Here is a 21,917-nt window from a genome sequence, read left to right as displayed (position 1 = left end):
TCCTCATTTCACTCCTCCAAGGCAAAGCCCTGCAATGGGCCGAGACGATCTGGGCACAAGCCAGTAATGTCACTCAATCCTTCAGTAACTTTGTTTCTCATTTCAGAGAAGTCTTTGGACGGCCACTTGGAGATCCCACTGCCAGTGATCAGCTCTATCAACTCCGCCAGGGATCTCAGCCGATCACTGAGTATGCGTTGAATTTCTGTACACTCGCTGCAGAACGCTCATTGATTATGCGTACCGCCAAGGATTAGAGCCCAGACTTCACTTGCAAATGGCGAGTTTTTTATGACAGCTTTGGTTTGGAAAGGATGATCCAACAATCCATTCAATGTTCTTCCCGTATGCAAGCCTGCTTTGATGAACAAAGTTACCGGAACCGTTGCACTCCCTCACACCGTCAACCAGAGACTTATCTTTCTCCAGAACCAGAGACAGAACCCATGCAGACAGATTCCATGAGATTGACACCCACTGAGCAGCAGAGGCGACTATCCAAGGGACTGTGTCTCTACTGTGGCGGCCGAGGGCATGTGATTTCAACATGCCCCATTCGTCCACCTCGACTATTGGTGAGTTCCATCCAATCTGTCCCCCAAAACATGTCTCCATTCACTATTTCCGTGACGCTGATTACTCCATGCACTTCTCTTCCAGTCCTTGCCCTCCTCGACTCGGGATCAGCTGGGAACTTCATATCTCGGAGCCTCTGCCGCCAGCTCAAGATCCCCACAACAATCAACCCCAAAACTTACCAAATACAATCCATAACGGGAAAGTCTCTCAGTCATCATCACGTCAAACATCTAGCCGGCCCCATAACTCTCAGAGTGGGTCTTTTTCATGAGGAAACCATCAAGCTTCTGGTTCTGGAGGAAACCAACATTGATATCATTCTGGGTCGTCCGTGGTTCGCTATCCATGAACCCCAACTGGCCTGGCACATCGGAGACGTCCTGAAGTGGGGCAGCCAGTGCTTCCCAGACTGCTTTCCTCAACTCTCTCGACCTTCTCGACCCATCAAGACCATTCTACCGCTAAACGCCACATCCATTGAAAGTCCTATCAACCAGCAGTCAATAGACGTCCCCAAAGATTACGCCCACTTCAGAGATGTCTTTTGCCCGAAGAAGGCCTCACAATTACCTCCTCACCGGCCATGGGACTGCGCGATAGATCTGCTTCCCGGTGAACCAGTGCCCAAAGGAAAAATCTATCCTCTGTCAATCCCAGAGCAGAAGGCCACATCCGACCGTCCACCTCCCCTGCTGCTTCCAGTTTCTTTTTTGTGGCCAAGAAGGACGGAGGCTTGCGGACCTGTATCGATTACCGGTCACTCAACAACATCACAGTGAAGTTCCGATACCCAATTCCTCTCATCCCTGCAGCTCTGGAACATCTCTGTGGTGCCACAATCTTCACTAAGCTAGATCTCTGCAGCGCATACAACCTCATCCGAATACGTGAGGGGGACGAATGGTAGACAGCCTTCGTGACTCCAACTGGACACTACGAATACTTGGTTATGCCGTATGGCCTAGTCAACGCCCCCTCCGTATTTCAGGACTTCATGCATGAGGTGCTCCGAGAGTTTCCCCACCGTTTCGTCTTGGTATACATTGATGACATCCTCATCTACTCTCGGAGCCTAGCCGAACATCGCCACCACGTTGCGGAGGTCCTTCAACGCCTACGACAATTCCATCTCTTCCTCAAGGCTGAAAAATGCTCCGTGCAGTTTCTGGGTTACCATATTGGCAGTAGTGGCATCCGGATGGACGAGGGGAAGGTGGAGGCCATCAAGACCTGGCCGAAACCCACCACCATCAAGGAACTCCAACGCTTTCTAGGATTCTACAACTTCTACCGCCGATTCATAAAAAATTACAGCACTCTAACCAGCCCACTCACAAACCTCCTCCGCAATAAGCCCAAGTCTCTGTCCTGGTCCGGAGCGGTCCAAGAAGCCTTCGAGAGATTAAAAACGTCTTTCACCCAAGCTCCCATCCTTGTGCATCCAGATCCGGAAAAACCCTTCATAGTGGAAGTGGATGCTTCCACCACAGGAGTAGGGGCCATTCTCTCCCAGCAGCAGGGGAACCCTTCTAGACTCCATCCATGTGCCGCCTTCTCCTGTAAACTCAGCCCGGCAGAGCGAAACTACGACATCGGAGACCGGGAACTCCTAGCCATCAAGCTGGCCCTCGAGGAGTGGAGACACTGGCTTGAGGGAGCCAAACATCCATTTACCGTGCTTACTGACCATAAGAACCTGCAATATCTCAAGGAGGCTAAAAGACTCAATCCACGTCAAGCACGCTGGGCGCTATTCTTCACTCGCTTCCAGTTTAAGGTAACGTACAACCCAGGTCCCAAAAACATCAAAGCCGATGCCCTGTCAAGACTGTATACACCAGAAGAAACAGAAGACAAACCCGATCCTATCATCCCAGAAAATATGTTCATCAATCCAATCCAATGGAACACAGATTCTACTCCCTCTTCCAATGTCTCCACGGCCACTCCGCCGGGCTGCCCTCCGGAAGCACAGTATGTTCCTCGGCTCCAACGCACCCAACTCATCCATACAGCACACTCCTCATTGGGCAATGGTCACCCTGGGGCCAACGCTACCCTCTCGCTACTAAAAGACCGTTACTGGTGGCCGAATATGGTTAGGGATGTGAGAAGGTTCGTCCAGGGTTGTGAAGAGTGCGCCATGTCCAAGAGTCCTCGCCATCTTCCTGCCAGCAAACTTCTCCCTCTGCCCATACCCAATCGACCATGGTCACACCTGGGAGTAGACTTTGTTACCGACTTACCAGCATCCGAGGGTAACACCTGCATCCTGGTCATCGTGGACAGATTCTCCAAGTCTTGTCGGTTGATCCCCCTAAAGAATCTACCCACAGCCATGGAAATGGCGGAACTCATGTTCAACCACGTGTTCAGATATTTTGGCATCCTGGAGGATATCGTATAATATCGTATAATAAACTTCTGTGTATACTCCATCCTCCTCTGTGTCTGGTCTGCTTCCCGTAACAGATCGGACCACTGTCAACATTACAATCTGTATTTAAGAAAGAGTAACTAACGCCAGAGAGTAAATCAAGCAAACTTGGTTTATTATTAAAGACTATGACAATTAATTTCACAAAATAAACTGCAGCCTCAGCCTATTAAAGAACTGGGGAGAATGAAGGGAGCCTGGACTGTGCCAAAAGAAAGAAATTAACAAAACCAGAAGAAATCTTACTAACCCATATTAATCTTATCCTAAACTAAGAAAAGAAAAATGTAAAAAGAAAACAATCTTCAACGTCCGAGACGTCGTAACTCAGCTACACTAGCTAACCAAACAAAAACATACAGAAAGCAGCACAAGTCCCTAACCTAGGGTGTCTAGTCAATGAAATAAAGCTAAATGTGCACCATGTAAGTCACGTGACATAATTTACCTACCCCCTTCACCTCCAATCCAGTTTTAACAGAACATGAAAAGCTTTCTAGGGCTTTCAAATATTAAAGGAGAAAGGCTTCAGGACAGCAAATAGATAAGATGTTTTTACACGGCCGTCAAAGCACATTATGTACTAAACCATACAAACTAAATCAAACAAAAACCAAATACAAAAGGAAAGAAAACACAACACAAGTTCACAAAGACCGGCCTCTCTAATACACCGACATTTCCCTTTTATAGCACTGCTGGACATCAATAAGCGAACACGATTGAAGAACACTCCCCCTCTCATGTCATCACACCCAATCAACTCGTCCCGAATGATTGCTAAGCGAGACGACCAATCCACACACCACCTGCGAAAGTGAAAGTAGAAGAGAGAGAAAGAAAAAAACGAGAAGCCGGCAAAGGAAAACCCAGAAAAAGAATACAAAAACAAAATAACACTCAAACAACGACTCAGCGTCACACATAGGGACGTACCAATACATATATTTTTTTCAATATTTATTTTATTTTATTTTTCTTTACAATGAATTAGTCTGTATTTTGTTGATTGTGAAAGAGTGATTATCAGTTCCACACACAGAGATATAAACATTTTACAATGATTTAAGTCTGTGGTATAATTTCCTGGCTGATCCATAAATAAAACTTCCATAGTCCAGCTTTAAGCAGATCAAATTTCTGTACAAATCCATAAGAGTTGAACTGTCTGCTCCCATTAATTTTAGATAAAACCTTTAAAACATTCATGGTTTTAAAACATTTCTTTTTTTAATTTAATGTGAGGAATGAAAGACAGTTTGCTGTCAAAGGTGATACCAAGAAACCTGGTCTCTTTTACAACTTTAATGGGGCTCCATCCATAAACAGCTGTGGTTCATTCTAGCGAAGCGCTGATCTGATACTCATACTGGGTCTCGGCTCAGATACTGCCATTATCTGCCGGATCAGGTATCAGTCAAACAGGGCAGATCCAAATCTATTATTGTGCGTATACTATTCTGTGTTACTGTTAAGCTGCACAAAAACATTATAAAGCACAATAAAATGCATTCGGTTACTGCAGTCAAGATGATGAAACCGTCCAAGATCATTCAATACAGACAGCAACGTGTGTAACATTTTACCAGATTTAGTGCAACACATTTATTTGTTTCCCACTAAATAATGTTTTTCCACTATATAAAAAAACTGCACTGGTATCGGATCGGGATCTGTATCAGATAATACTGAACCCCAGGTGTCAGAATCAGTATTGGAGACAAAAAAGATGGATTTGTCTCTAGTTCATTGTGCAACGACTGAAGTTGACAAATGCATACAGACAGTTTCTGTTTGTGAGAACTTGAAATCGTTCTGTGTTGACCAAGATTGTATTTTGTTTATCTTCAATTGGATTTTTCACTTGATGGTATTCATGTATTTGCTTCTGTAACAAATGCAGATATCATCTACATATAAACTACAGTGAACATCAGAACCAATGACTTTTGCAATGCTGTTTATTTAATACTAAAAAGCTGAGGCTGAACACTTCATATTTACTTTAAATGTGCTTCATGTGAGAGTCATATATGATCTTACCTCAGTATCTCCAGTTTACAGTGAGGATCCTGTAGTACATCAGAAAGCAGCTTCACTGAATCTCTTAGTTTATTACTCGACAGATTCAGTTCTCTCAGGTGTGAGGGGTTTGATCTCAGAGCTGAAGCCAGAGCAGCACAACCTTCATCTGTGACGCCACAATAACTCAACCTGTAGAGAACAATGACACACTCTTCACTCTAAGATCACATCAGTTTAGCTGTGAATCCATTATTAAAGATAAAGTACAAACTTAAAGCAGAAATCAATGTTTGATGGATCATTGGACTGAGGTCTAAAATGTCACAGAACACAAAACATTTCATTCAAGAATTTCTTTATTGCACTACTGTATGTCTATGTTTTTATGCTAAATCTGTTTTATTAATAACAAAATCCACTAATATATATATATATTTATCTGTACTAAAACGTATGGAGGAATGATTGTGTGTGTGTGTGTGTGTGTGTGTGTGTGTGTGTGTGTGTGTGTGTTGACAGGTTTCTCCTCCATCACTAAGGATAGTAAATTCTGAGATCACCTGCACTGTAAGATATTATTTGTATATTGCAGTCCATTACAAAATATTATGTAAACATCCATCCATTTTCCAATCTGCTTTATTATCTGCAGGTTTGTAAGGCTGGAGTCTATCTCAGCGTCTCAGGTCACAAACAGCGACTCCTTAAACAGATGGACAGTCCCCATCACAGTCCATCACAATATTTTGTATAATAAATCTTGAGGATTTACAGTGTACAAAGCAATGATTGTTTATGACGATGTATTTCTCATGTTTTTAATCATTGAATCTTCCATTGTTATACAATTTAAAGTTAATTGGTGGAGTAGATATTGAAGATTGTCTATTTAAACTATAGGTTTGTATAATAGTGATAAATATGTGATCCTAGATGATTCTTGTTTTAGTCACGGATATATTGTGTGGTGTATAGTGTTGTTTTTGGCGGCCTGTTTTAATTTTAGTTTTAGTCTAGTCTTTATGTGAAGCTGTCATTTTAGTTTTTATTAATTTTAGTCACGTTCATACTCCTTTTAGTCTAGTCAAGTTTCAGTCAACTAAAAGTCTGAGCATTTTAGTCTTATTTTAGTCAGAATTATCCATGACTATTTTCGTCTAGTTTTAGTCGACGAAAACTGATGACATTTTAGTCTAGTTTTAGTCAATGAAAATTGTATTTTAGTCTCTTTTTAGTAATGCAATTCTATTTAACCCAGTCAATATAGTATAAGCCCGAGGGGGAAACGTGATTTCTACCGAGAGGAACGCTAGAGCCCTGCATTTCGGGCCCCGACTTTTTTCCCCACGGGAAGTGAGACAGGAAACAGAAATACTGCAAAATAATAATAATAACGTGACTAAATGAGACGAAATAACGTTATAACATTTCGTTACGTCTCGTTTTGGTCAACGAAAATGAAGACATTTTAGCATAGTTTTTATTTTGTAAACCACATTTAGTCTCATTTTTATTCGTCAACAATATTGCATTATACATTTAATTATTGTCATCATCACATGACCAGCATTTACATTGCGTCTCGTCTCGTTTTCGTCACGTGATGAAGGTCCACTGACGACGATATTTAGTCATAATTTTCGTTGACGAAAGCAACACTAGTGGTGTACTAGTGGATGTGATGTTCAGTGTTGTATACATACATGAAATTTGTCTAGTAATTACATGGAAATGATTTAATGATTTTAGTAATTGAACATTGACTAATGAATGATGACGTCAATTTAATTAGCGATTTGAAAAGAGGGTGGAGGGATTGAATTGCTTTGCACACTGAGGAAGGCTTTGAGCCGAAACTTTTGTGCCTTTTCCCATCAGTGAATGTAAAATAAAACGTAAAAAGAAGACTGTTTTCGAGAGAGCGAATCATAATTTCCTATACTCAGTCCATCACACGACTCACAAACAAGACACACACAAACATTCACACCTGTGGTTAATTTATAGTGGCTGACTTGTTTTGGGTTTAGATTTGTCATTGTGTTTAAAATTAGTTTTTTTTTTGTTTTCAAAATTGTGATTTATTTTGCACTTCATATACAGTAAACTTTACAGTGTGTCATATATGATCTTACTTTAGTGTCTCCAGTTTACAGTGAGGATCCTGTAGTACATCAGAAAGCAGCTTCACTGAATCTCCTAGTTTATTATCAGTCAGATCCAGGTGTCTCAGGTGTGAGGGGTTTGATCTCAGAGCTGAAGCCAGAGCAGCACCACCTTCATCTGTGACGCCACAATCACTCAACCTGTAGAGTTGAGTTGTAAAAAACCATCAAACAACTTGCTGCAATGAACAACAACGTGCAATTCCAATATAATTAAATTAATTCATACCATGAGAAAAAAAACTGCACATAGACAGCTATGAGGTCACTGAGGTCCAGACCTCGGTAAATTTTTCATGTTCAAAAAAAAAATAATAATAATAATTTGTTTAAATGACTAATCTGCTGTTTAAAGCTCCTCATGTTAGTGTCTGCATGTATAATTCAGTTTAGACAGTTTGCAAGAATGCTTAGCGTCCGTGGTATGAAATGATCGCTGCGAGACTCTGACGGAGTGAATGAGACTTGAGAGAGTTGTGAGCGAGGGCCAGGGTCCAGCTATTAGTTTGGACTTGCCTTTTCCACTTAATTTGACACTTTAGAAAGTTAATAAAGTGGGAAGTTGCAGATTAGGATTAGGGTTGCCTAACCCCTCCCCCACAGCTAACCCTAAACCTATCAGTACTAGTGGGTGCATAACCTGGCAGGGTGCAGAATTTGGCACAACAGGTGCACTTGAACAGACGGTAATCAAAGAAGCCCATGGACAGGTTATTACTGACAGCATAGCGCATTTGGTAAACGCAAAAAAATATCATGATATTATCTGTCAGAAACATTATCAACGCTGTCAAAAACAGTAGCATTTAACACTAGTACACAGATCTGTAGAACAAGTAGGTTACAGAATGAAATGAAATACGCAAACACTATCCATGAAGAAATCTACGCTATTTCAATCAGTATAGTAGTTACATTTTCACAAAGTCATGCTAAAAACATTCATAAGAACACTAGACAAAGTTATCACCTATACAGAAATGATTATTAATGAAAACTTTTGTTGCATGATTAATAAACAACTGATCAAATTATCCACCCCTAACCTATAGTAAAATATTAACAAATTTTGATGCAATAATTATGGTATGATTTAACAGTGTTCATCCCTACAAAACAGAGAAAACGTCTTTCACAAACATCTACATCTCTGTCTCTTTTAAAGTGTTAGTGTACATAATGAGTTGTATATGGGTTATTATAGCACAGTTCTTAACCCCAGACCTCACTCATTTTCAAAACCTGGCTACGGTCACGTGCACATGTACTTCTTAATGTCAAATTATCCAACACTCTTAAAAATGCCGGGCTGAGTCTGTTGGGTCATTTGATCACATTTTAAACACTGTTGGGTAGTTTCAGTTTTCCAGTTGTGGAGTTAAACCTGCTGGTTGTTTTGTTGTTGGTTATTTATCGACCTTCGTGCCAAAGATGTTTAAATCGCTCCCCAAACTGTCATTTTGAAAGGACAAAGGGGCAAAGCCACTGGTTTCAACTGTTTTAAGGTAAGTTCATATAATGTTTTCATTAATAATTATTTTCAATTAGCAGAATTATAACTTTTTTTCACAGCGACAATATTCTTAAACTTCTACAGGCCAACATTAGTGATGTTACATGACACACAGTTGACCTCAGATGGCCGTTCTAAATATGACAGGCTCGTAACTCGTAACACATGGACAATACAGTTGCAAATGGACTTTGCTTTTCCATTTCAGATTCGGCAGTCACTGTCTGGAATATCCTTCCATAGACCGGCTCTAGAGCGGAGCACACTGCTCTCAGCTGTAGATCTTTGCTTCAAAGCTTTCTACGTGTTTGACATTAAAGGGATGTGAAAAAAATATCTTAATTTGTGTTCTGAAGGTCTTACAGGTTTGGAACTACATGAGGGTGAGTAATTATTGACAGAATTTTCATTTTTGGGTGAACTATCCCTTTAACTACCCTAAGCAGTGCGCATCTAACTGGGAGTTCTTGCAGCATGTCATCTTTTAAATGGAGGGCAAGGAATCGTCTGCAATTCATTTTCTTCATGCATCCTTGTTTGCTGAAGGGTAACTTTTAACCCTTTTTTCTTCTTCTGTTTGGTTTTGTATTTGTCAACATTTGTCAATGTCAGTTTTGATGTGTACATACTATAACACACTAAAATTACTTTCTTTTCTCAAAACTGTAATTGACTATTTATATACTTCATATAAATTTTAGGACATCTTTAAATGATTTTACATTCTCTGTCTTTTTAAAAAGAAAATTAAAAAAAATTGTAATTGTCAATGTCATTTCACTGTGTATTTAAATAGTTAAACATGTCAAAATGTAATAGTTAAACAGTTATACATGTCATTCAGAACTAATTTTCTTATTTATTGCAACTGTATTTCTGTGATTTTTGCATTTGTCGGGTCTTAATTGCATGTTATTTGTCATTGGTACAAATTTTAACACATTTGTGAATGTCAGTTGGCATTAAAAATTATTTTTAACAGTTTAAACCTGTATTCTTCATTATTTATTAATCAATGATTGTCTTGTTAAGCACAGGTGGAATTATGAGAATAACCCAGCAATAATAACCCAGAATAGCAAACAAACAGATGGTAAAAATGACTATATCTTGGGTTTTCTCAACAATCCAGCCTGCTGCGTTAAAATGTGTAAACTGTCCAATATTTACCCAGTGCTGGGTTGCCAGTTGAGTTATTTTTAACCCAGTCATTTTTAGAGTGAAGTTTCATGGGCAAATTTACACACACACACACACACACACACACACACACAAATGTTAAGACTGGATTAAATCAACATTTATCTATTAATTGTGTAAAATTGTAATTGTATTGTAATGCAGTAAAAATGAAATGAATGTAATTCAACTTCTAACTGGTTTAACATGTTTTAAAATAATCCACATGCTGGACTGTGAACTGGCAGATAGTTATTGTGTTTTAATATACGTTTGAGTCTAGTTCTTGTCAAGATGTCCTTCTGTAAAATGTCAAAACTCAAAAAACAAAACAATTATAATTAATAACTACACTCTAAAAAATGCTGGGTTATTTTAACGTGGGGTTATTTTCTTCTACCTAACCGCTGGGTTGAGCTCGTCTCCGGTGAAACTTCTCAACAACGCAGCTGCTGAGAGCACGGGCTTTTCTTTAAGTCCACAGCAGAGAGCGGTTCTCAGCATCGCCACCGATTTGGTGCACTCTTTCTTTAATTTATAAAGTCTTTAATGTGGTGTAAATTATATTATTTTACGCAACATAAGAACAAAATGTCAGTCAGCTGGGGTTGTTTCGCACTGGAAACGCCTTTGCCTTGCAGAACATAAATGGATTTTATTCGTTATAATGCTGAGTGTAATTTAATTTGATGTTAAAATATGTTCTCTAATTTCAGTACTGATTGTTTTTGGGCAGGTTTTGGAGTCAGTCACGCCATTTCTCAGCTAGGAGTGAAACGTGAGGCCGCGGTCTAAAGTTCGCAGTTCCCCCGCGAACAGCAGCCCTTCATCGGCTCAGATTTTGGCGACACACCGGCACGAGAATGACCACTATTTCGGTAAAACATTATTACAGAGAACGGTTGAATACACTTAAATTAAAATGCTACTTCTATATGCCTTTTTTATTTCTAATGTATTTAATATTGTGAACTATTCACCCAAATGAATTCAATTTGTCTTGTATTTTGTCCATGGGTGTTCTTGCTTAATAATAAATGTTCTTCTTTTGATTATTGCGGTTGCCTATAGTAATTCTGTGTGTGATTTTTAATTTCCAGCCCATTTTAAGCCAACAATATAAAAAATTTTAAACAATAAATTAAACAATCCAGCATGTGTTCTGTCCAATATTTACCCAGCGCTGGGTTGCCAAATAACCCAAGTTGGGTTGGTTTTTTTTAGGAGATTTGAGCTGCTGTAAAATTCATTTAAACATTTAAATGCCTGAAGAAATCTTTTACAGTGTCACTGTACTGAAAACACATCAAAATGCAGACCACTAAAATAATAGCAACAGCACTTAATATTTATGAGCTTTTAACTTTGATTTTCTTAATGTTTTAACAGTGAAGTGATTGTTCTCATTGATACTTACTGAACTGATCTGGATTCTTTAATCACAGGCAGCAACTTCTGAAGAACTTTCATATTTTCAGGATTATTCTTTTCTTTAATAAATTTACTAAAATTAAACTCATTCAGTTCCTCTTCTGATGTCAACAACACAAAAACTACAGCTGACCACTGAGATGAAGAGAGTTTGGCTTTACTTAAATTTCCAGATTTCAGATAGTGTTGTATTTGCTCCACTAGTGAACGATCACCCAGTTCATTCAGACAGTGGAACAGATTGATGGATTTCTCTGGAGAGTCAATGGTCCTGATCTTCTCCTTGATAAACTCAGCTGTTTTCTCATTGCTGTCAGATCTGCTTCTTTTCAGCGTCATTATTCGTTGTAGGAGAATCTGATCAGACTCCACTGACAAACCCAGAAGGAACCGCAGGAAAAGATCCAGATGTCCATTTTTACTCTGTAGAGCCTCATCCACAGCTCTCTGATGCAGCTCAGATAATGAAACATGTTGAAACAAGACCTTCACTTTAGATGACATCACATCTCTGTTGTGGTTTGTCCAGGAGAGGTGCACATATAGAGCTGCTAGATGTTCCTGAATGCTCAGATGAACAAAGCAGAAGACTTTCCCCTGATACAAGCCCAACTCCTCTCTGAAGATCTGAGTGCACAATCCTGAGTACACTGATGCTTCTGTCACATCAATGCCACACTCTCTCAGGTCTTCCTCATAGAAGATCAGGTTCCCTTTCACAAGCTGCTCAAAAGCCACTTTCCCCAGTTTGAGGATCATGTCTTCATCTGTCACCTTCTTCTCATAGTCCTTCTCACGTTTGATGTCGGTCTGAAGGATCAGGAAGCGTGTGTACATTTGAGTGAGAGTCTTGGGAATCTCTCCACTCTCTGCTGGACTCAACATCTTCTCCAGAACAGCGGCTGAGATCCAGCAGAACACTGGGATGTGGCACATGATGTAGAGGCTCCTTGATGACTTCAGGTGTGAGATGATTGTATCGGCCAGACTCTGATCACTGATTCTCTTCCTGAAGTATTCCTGCTTCTGTGGCTCATTGAAGCCTCGTACCTCTGTCACTTGATGGACACACTCAGAGGGGACGAGATCAGCTGCTGCTGGTCTGGAGGTGATCCAGATGAGAGCAGAGGGAAGCAGATTCCCCACAATCAGGTTCATCAGCAGCACATCCACTGAGGCTGATTCAGATATATTACACAGTTTCACTTTACTCTTAAAGTCCAGAGACAGATGACACTCATCCAGACCATCAAAGATGAACAACACTTTATATTCATCACTGGATATTTCCATTTCTTTAGTTTCAGGGAAAAAGACATGAAGAAGATCTGAAAGACTGAGTGTTTTGTCCTTCATCAGATTGATTTCTCTGAAAGGCAGTGGAAATATGAGCTGGACGTCCTGATTCTCTTTCCCTTCAGCCCAGTCCAGGATGAACTTCTGCACAGAGACTGTTTTTCCAATGCCAGCGACTCCCTTTGTCAGCACAGTTCTGATGGCTTTGTCTTGTCCAGGTAAAGGTGTAAAGATGTCACTGCATTTGATGGCTGTGTCCTCTGTTGCTGCTCTCCTGGATTGTGTCTCAATCTGTCTCACCTCATGCTCATTACTGATCTCTCCACTCTCACTCTCTGTGATGTAGAGCTCTGTGTAGATCTCATTCAGGAGTGTTGGGTTTCCCTGCGTCGCTGTTCCCTCATACAGACGCTCAAACTTCTTCAGCAGATTTGATCTGAACGTGTTGAGGACTTCATGGCTGGAAAATTAAAATACCACATTATTACATGAGCCACAGAGGTAAATGTACAGGGCAAAATGTATTTTTTGTTTTCTGTGTTACAAGACAATGAACATATCACAGGGTTTATGAAATGTGTCAGTTATTAATGATGTAAATGAGTAATGCTTACTTTACACCAGGATACGTGCTGTCTTGTGGTTGATTCACAGGCTGGTCATATTTCTTACAGACGGGTTTTGTTACTGATCTGTGTTGCAGGATTGACCTTGAATCAAGAATCAAACACTCTGACATTGGTGACATTTTTCTCGTTACCATAATAACAGTTGTGACTTTATTAAAAATGCACCTGCTCAAGGTCAGAACTGTAAAAAATAAATACCATTTAAATTAATATAAATAAATAATTGTACTCTGTATTCTATATCTACTCGTTGTCATTACATTTACTGCATTTCGACTTCTGCTCATATTTATTTATTATAGTGCTGTAAAATTACGAGAGTTTGACTTAAAATATCTTACTATAATCATATTTTTTACAAATAAAATGTAATACTTGAGGTTAAACCTTGTGTCATTACTGTTAAAATTAATTGGGGGAGGCAAAGAAGCATCACTCCTCATAGACACACAGCTGGGCTCTGAAAATATGTTTTTTCACAGCTGAAAATATGGTTATTGACCATCAAAATTGTGATAATTTATAGTGATTTATGGATATGTTATGGTAGTCTGTAATTGTCAGGTGTGGACGGAGAGGCAGACACAAGGTTAGTGGAAGTACTTTTCTTAATTTATTTCCTTTCCACAAGCTTAACTCGAACTCAAAGGATTTCAAACAGAACATAAACAACGAGATCTAAGAGATCGGTAAACATAGACTGTGAGTCCAACACCCAGGCTTTTCCTCTTCCTAGAGACAGGTCGGTCATGAAGGCTTACGGCACAGGAGGTCCTGGAATACCATGAGGTGAGTAGAAGGTAAGTAGCTTGCGACCTCGAGACCAGCCAATGAGGGAATGTGGTGAGTGACTGATATAGTGGCTGGTAAGTGATGACAGGTGGTAATTAGTATTCTGGTGATTGTGAGCGGGTGCAGGTGGTTGGTGTGGAAGAAGTTGTGGGTGGATCCGTGACAGTAATTTTGTGTTTCAATATTCTTAGTTCTTATTTTTTTCCTTCTGTTTTTATATTTTCTCTTTGTTCTTAATTTGGTGTAATATTTTTTACATTTTCTTCCTGTCCTTAACATCAACCTGCCAAAAGGAACTATGGATGAAAATTAGCCAGTGTCCGCTAAATCTGGCACATTTTACATATTGTATGTAATATTAATGTGCATTGTCCCTGATTAAATAAAAGAAAAGAAAAATGAAATGAAATGTTGTACCTGAAATGTTGTGGAGGACCTATAGACTCGTCTCTCTTCATAAACACACAGCTGGGCTCTGCTTCTGATCTCTTCTGATCAACTGAACTATAACAAACACTCCTTTCAATTACTGTATTAATATTAACTTGATTTAAAAAAAATATATGATCTTTTCATGGTTACTTTGTTGATACAGTCTTTCATAGACTCTCTGGCATAATAAGTGATATAAAATACCATATTAACATGAATACCAGATATAAAACAAAAACACAATATAAATATGACACACAGCTCTGGCTCTGATCTCTACTGCTGAACATATTTAATGATGACATTCATTTTAATAAAGAACCTTTAAAAATAAAACATTAAAATCACTTTATATGGAGGCTATATGGTCTTATTGTTTTAAATAAAATTCTAATTTTTAACTTTAAAAAGAAATGTTGAAAGGATGTTTGTTGTGAATATTTAGATCTGGTGACTTTGTTCATTCATTCTTTGTTTCTCTCACAGACAGCATTTAAAACCACCTGTTGTGGGAAAATACTCACCCTCATATAAAAGTTGCAGTGGTGGAGGTAACGAATTACAACTACTCACTTTACTGTAATTAAGTAGTTTTTTCGGGTACTTGTACTTTTTTGAGTACATTTGTAAAGCTGTACTTTTACTTGTACTTAAGTACAAATTTAGCAAAATAATCTACTTCGTTACTTTTAAATCATTGTTCGTTACTGAGTACGCCCACAATTTGAATTCATATTCAAACCTTTGTCGGCACTTCAGTAGCCAATAAAGATATCCGATCATAAACGGACCAATAAAAGCCCTGATATCGGAACCGAGTCCTGGGAAAAGCAGCCACAGCAGCAGGTGAAGAGCAGCTGATCGGACAGTGAGGGAGCTCAGTGTAACTTATGGACTCAAAGTTTGGAGAAACAAACTACATGGTAGCCTTATCATAAATATCTATATTTTGATACCGATAATGAAATATCTGACACGGTTCCATTACTCATTCTCCACAGTATCTACCGTATACACCGATAGTTTGACAGCATCAGCCTCCTGTCAGTTACTGAGTCTGAATGTCCGCGGGGGATTGCAGGTATTCCGCATAGTTTTAATCATTCCTGCGCAAATGTGGCGAGCGCTTTATTGTAACATGAGAACAGTCATGTAGTCACAGAAAACTGGATGCGAGCTTTCAAATAGGCCTAATTTATACAAATGAACTGCTTGTCCTCTCACTCCGATATTGTGCGCAGACTGTGGTGCTATCGCGATCTCTCCGTGCTTTTAAAGTAGAAATTATTTCTCTTTACTCCTGGATTAAACTTTGTGAAAGGTTATCAACCATTCAGAATAGATCCACGCCTGACCTATGGAAATGCTGGAAATGTTATTGGCTGTAAGTGAAATGCACTATAAAGTCTTTCAACAATCAAAGATATAACTTTAATTTCTTTACAATGTAAGTTTATGCTAGAAATGTTTTGCAATGGGATATTTGTCTGATTTGTACATATAAATATCCTAGTCTGCCTAACTGCATCACTACATTGTACAGACATTATAGGTCAAAGCCATCCATTTATCAAAATAAACATTGAATTTTTTTAAGCAGTGATTTAAGAGCCATTTAATGTTGTCATATTTCGAATACCTCAACTAAATTGAGGTAATTTGTTTTATAATTTTTTTACTGACTGTGTACTTGTCTTTTTTGTAAATTCAATTCAGTTTGAAATCAAGCTTGCTTTTGCAACAAAGTTACCCTATTTTAAAGACACAAATACACAGAATGAGCAAATGTTTAAGATTGAGATTTTTGTAAAGGTAATTGATCACTGTTTATATGTATGTACATAAAAGCCTATATTAAAATATGTTCATCATATAAAGTGAACGTGTCTTTTTAGAAGACTTGGATTAAACCACTCAAAGCAATAATGATTGCCTTGAAAAAAAAATGGATGGACAAAAAAAAATGAGATATTAAAATACCTATATGGCAGTATACAGTATGTGGTAGTTTTGCCAGTGGTATTGAAAATGATTAAAGTTGTCATGAAATCAAAAAATGACCCTACTTACTTTTTTAGTGCACATTACTAGTCTTGTGGTGAACAATTAAACTGTGCAAGTCAATAAACCGAAAAAATAAAAATAAAAATGGTCTGCCGTCATAATCTTTAATCAAAAACCGAAAATTTGCTTCCGTTCTGGAATGGCGTTCTCGCTCTGATGACGTCAGTTTGAAGGCTTGGGGAGAATCCTCTTGTTAAGTCATGATGATGTAAGGACGGCTGTTTCTGGGTCCATGCCTCTACTTATTTCACTTGAGAATACTATCTCAACAGCCATCTATGAGCACTATTTAATACTACATATATAAGCTAAGCGTATATAAATATTTCTGTGCACACTACAGTCTCCGTGCTCACAGTGTCCCAGACACTAATATTTTAGCTGAATCACTGTCTGGCCATCTGGGATTTCAGTATGGAAATAAAGGTTAGGGTTATAATTTTTCAGTATTACATGACATCGTGGGTGTATATTAGCAGAGTTTGGTGTTTTCTTGGGGCATCTGGCAGAGCGTTAGCACCCAGAAGTGGTGAAGCGTGATGTCAGACGTAACAAGCAGATATTCTTAAGCACTCCTATCCAACCGTGAATCTGCTATGAGCAAGAGGTGGAGAGGAGGTGTGCCACAATAAAACCCGCCCTTTATTCAGTATTCTGTTTCACTTGAAAATGCATCACAACAATGACGTCAGTTGCAATGTTCGGTTCATGGGGACCTTAATATTGATATTTTTCAAGGTATTGAAGTTAGAAATAACTGTATCATGACCACTAATTCACGTACTTTGCTAATAAGTTAAAAGTGGGTTTTGTTCAAAGCAGCTATTATCCACATAGATCTTTGATATAAATGAATGCGAAAATCATTAAATATCGCTGGCCAAAAAGTAACTAGTAACTAGTACTCTGAGTAGTTTTTGAGAAGAGTAATTTGTACTTTTACTTAAGTACTGTTTTGACGCCAGTACTTTTACTTGTAATTGAGTATTATTTCAGCAGTGTAACAGTACTTGTACTTAAGTACAAATTTTCAGTACTCTTTCCACCACTGAAAAGTTGATATAGTTTACATATTTACAATAATTGCAGGCAACTTACATGTTTAAAAAGTTGTTGTTAAGCATTAGCTTATTACATTTACATTGAAATGTTATGAATTACATTTTTTAAATTTTTCATAATCTCTCTGTAAATGTGTGTATCTCAGGGTATTTGTCCCCTTTTAGGGCTATAAATCAAGATATGTTTTACTCTGTGGTCTGTAGACTCTTTAGACTCTGTAGCCTATTTCACAAAATCAGTTTAAACTCTTAAATGATAATTTATTGTCAATCATTGAATCATTATTCATTATTGAGAGATAGACAAATAAACAAATTACTAATATAAAAGTTATTCTTACATTTACATTATAAAAATCATGAAAGATTTCACAGCAAAAAAAAAAAAACTTTACTTGATAAAAGCATGAACTATTAATCAGAGGACATGAAGTATACAACAGGTTTATCAGCAAAGTTTTGAACATGTTAATAATTTATAGGCCCTAGAAATGTGTGTATCAAATATGATACAGTAGGCTAATATATTCATAAATAGACATTATTGTTTAACACAATTACAACAAATGTTTTAAAAAAATGTAGCTAAAATGTTGTAACACAGATTTCTAAACAAGCTTTCTGTTTTCAATCAGTTTATGGGGATACAAACATTGAATTTTTTGGAAAAAACAAAAAACAAAACACGAGTTTGTATTATTTGTGTTCTATAAGATCAAAAATAGCAATAAATTAATTTTCTGATGTCTCTTTATGGTCTTGTTATTAGGGTTAATATAGTATGTATGTAAAGTACCTGCGTCCTGAAGAAAGCTCTTGATCTCGGGGTGTTTGTGTTTGATTCATGATGAAGCTGAACAGAGACACAACAACTGAATCACTTCATAAACAGAGACACAGAATCACTTCATAAAGCCCTACAAGAGTGATACTTATCCACCTTATTTTTCAACGTGGAACAAAGCCGTTTTCTGTGAATGTTCGAGACTTTCGGTTCATTAAGAGGTTGAGCAGCTGGCTGCTTGTACAGTCACAGCAACCTGGAGCTGAACACGCTCAAAACAGTGGAGATGATCGTGGACTTCAGGAGAAACCCCCCTGCACTCCCCCCACTATCGTAAGACGCGCCAGTTTGTATTATCAAGCAGCAAAACAAGCTATTTTGTTCAGCTAAACATAGCTGGAAGCGGATGACACCGGACAAATGGCCGCGCCCGCTTTTACAGGAAAAATAAGCTGATAGACCAAAAAAAAAAAAAAAAAAAATTAACCCACTGACTTTAAAAGCTGCTACAAAATAACGACTTTCTACTTGGAGGACCTTGATAGAAATGTAGCGGCGCTAACAGTACGATATTTGTCTTTCAAATGTAGTGAAGTTAATCATAAGTTTCCAGAAAAAAAATAAAATAAAAAATACTTCAAGTAAAGTAGCCTACAGATACTCAAAAAGTCTAGGCTACCTAAGTAAGGAAGCTGAACAGACAGAAGAGTGAGATCAACTTACTCAAACTAATCATTCAGCTGAACGATCCTGAGAGTTCACTGCGGTCAAGCCAGCCGCCACTCCGAAATGCATGGTCAATCTAGCCGCCGCGCTGTTTTGTTGCGCGCGCATATACGGTGCATTACGGCGATCTTCCGCTGGTCTTTCGCCTGCGTTCACTCAGCCAATTTTTTATTTTTTATATTTTATTTTTTTAATTAAATTTTTACTGCTTAACTTATACATACAAACAAGAACAAGGAAATAAGACTAAGGGTAATATATATTAAGAAAATGAACTATACTAATTAATAAAGTAATACCAGATTAACTGTCTGCAATATTATTATAATAATCTCTAAAAAATGTATTTTAAATAGGCCTTATAAAATTAAATTGTCTAAAAGTGTTAAGTAACAACCTAATAATTATGGTTCAAACAAAATGATATCAAAATAACTGATGTTCAATTACAAAATAAAAGATCATATATGGTCATATATGACCAGTTTTGTCTTTGATTTTGGATTGCTCTAAAAATAAAGTCTCTGGTTTCACAGACCAGTTTCAATTCAGATTAACAGTTCACTGCCCCAGGGTGTCTCTTAACCAGTTTCAGGACGGTCTGATGTTGCATTACCAAATAAAAGCCAAACTCCAAAAACTCATATATGACCAGTTTTGTGTTTGATTTTGGATTGCTCTAAAAAATAAACTCTTTGGTTTCACAGACCATTTTATATCAGATGGATTGTACACGTAATCCCTCCAAAAATGGTTGAGAGATACCCTGGGGCAGTGAACTGTTAATCTGAATTGAAAATGGTCTGTGAAACCAGAGAGTTTATTTTTTTAGAGCTATCCAAAATCAAAGACAAAACTGGTCATATATGAGATTTTGGAGGGCTTTTATTTTGTAATTCAACATCAGTTATTTTGATTATCATTTTGTTTGAACCATAATTATTAGGTTGTTACTTAACACTTTTAGACAATTTAATTTGATAAGGCCTATTTAAAATAATTTTTTTTTAGAGATTATTATAATAATATTACAGACAGTTAATCTGATATTACTTTATTAATTAGTATAGTTCATTTTCTTAATATATATTACCCTTACTCTTGTTTCCTTGTTGTTTGTATGTATAAGTTAATCAGTAAAAAAAAAAATTGGCTGAGTGCCCGCAGGCGAAAGACCAGCGGAAGATCGCCGTAATGCACTGTATATGCGCGCACAACAAAACAACGCGGCGGATAGATTGACCATGCATTTCGGAGTGGCGGCTGGCTTGACCGCAGTTGAGAGTTCACTCAAATACACAATCGTCTGGTGTGAACGCACCTTTAGTCTTATGTTACACAAACGCTGAAATCAACCACCGACAACACGAAACAGCAACTTCTTCTTCTTCCAGCTTCAGTGGTGCATTACCGCCACCTTCTGTACTCGAGTGAAGCGGATCTAGACAGAGATAAACTAAAACTAGAAGAGAGACTTCCATCTCTCTTCTCCCCTTTAATTAATAATAATGATTTCCCAAAACTGTATTCTATATCCTATTTGCTATACAAGTGTCTTTTCCCAGAAGTTCATTAAGTGAATTCCCTTGCACCCCCAAATTCCTTATGTTTTCTTTCAGCTTTATCCTTTCTCTCTCATATTTTTGGCATTCAAGTACCACATGTTCAACAGTTTCAATACTGTCACAAAATTCACATCTTCCTGATATATGCTTGCCTCAGATATGTATTCACATATTTAATTATTTCTTCCCTTCAAATCCTTCCAGTGATCTTCTCTGTCCCAACCTTCTGTTGTATTCTGTATAAATGTCTCCCTTTCTCCTCTCTATCCCAACTACTCTGCCACTTTTTCATCATTTCCATCCAGATTTTTGTTTTAGCTTCTGCTTTACTTATTGAGATTTATATTTCACGAAACAGAAACGAAACCATGTGCTTAAAAATACAGGTATCAAACACATCAAAGAGCATGCGTCCTTCAGGAGAAAATGAAGCGGGAGTTACCTGCAGCATTGAGTCACCTGCAGTATTGCCAGATTGGACGATTTCCAGCCCAAAAGCTCACAAAAACTCCAACAAAAAAACACCCAAAACATTAACTGTCAAAATAATGTGATAGAATGTCAATCAAGGTTGATAAGAGCCGTTTTAACTCCTTAAAACAAAATAATGACGACAAAATAATATAAATATGTGACTGTGTTGGTGATGGTGGAATGATGAACAAGTCAAGTCACCTTTATTTATATAGCGCTTTTAACAATACAGATTGTGTCAAAGCAACTTTCAAAATAGGAAAATAGTGTGTCAATAATGTAAAATTACAAGATTAAACACTCAATTTTCAGTTAAAGGCATTTCATTATTGAATTCAGTGATGTCATCGTCCAGCTCAGTTCAGTTTAAATAGTATCTGTGCAATCAAGACGACGATATCTCTGGAAATGAAGTGTCCCCAACTGAGCAAGTCAGAGGGGACAGCGGTAAGGAACAGTGTTAGGTAGATTGTTCCAGAGTTTGGGTGCTAAATAGGAAAAGGATCTGCCGCCCGCAGTTGATTTTGATATTCTAGGTATTATCAAACAGCCAGAGTTTTGAGAAGGCAGCGGACGTGGAGGACTATAATGCGATAAGAGCTCGCTCAAGTACTGAGGAGCTAAACCATTCAGGGCTTTATAAGTAATTAACAAGATTTTAAATGTATACGATGTTTAACAGGGAGCCAGTGTTGACAGAACTGGGCTAATGTGGTCATACTTCCTGGTTCTAGTAAGAACTCTAGCTGCTGCATTTTGGACATA

General features: G+C 38.0%; 1 protein-coding gene across 1 annotated transcript in view; it reads right to left on the bottom strand.

Annotated features, from left to right (window-relative positions):
- Positions 1-21,917, bottom strand: part of LOC131551974 (NACHT, LRR and PYD domains-containing protein 12-like) — a 291,745-nt gene that overhangs the window by 139,715 nt on the left and 130,113 nt on the right. Inside the window, 1 exon segment of the mRNA XM_058795265.1 lies at positions 5,060-5,230. Coding sequence (XP_058651248.1) covers positions 5,060-5,230 — 171 coding nt within the window.

The sequence above is a fragment of the Onychostoma macrolepis genome, chromosome 13 (genome assembly GCF_012432095.1).
Source record: "Onychostoma macrolepis isolate SWU-2019 chromosome 13, ASM1243209v1, whole genome shotgun sequence".
NCBI lineage: Eukaryota > Metazoa > Chordata > Actinopteri > Cypriniformes > Cyprinidae > Onychostoma > Onychostoma macrolepis.
This window is presented reverse-complemented; position numbering and strand designations above follow the sequence as displayed.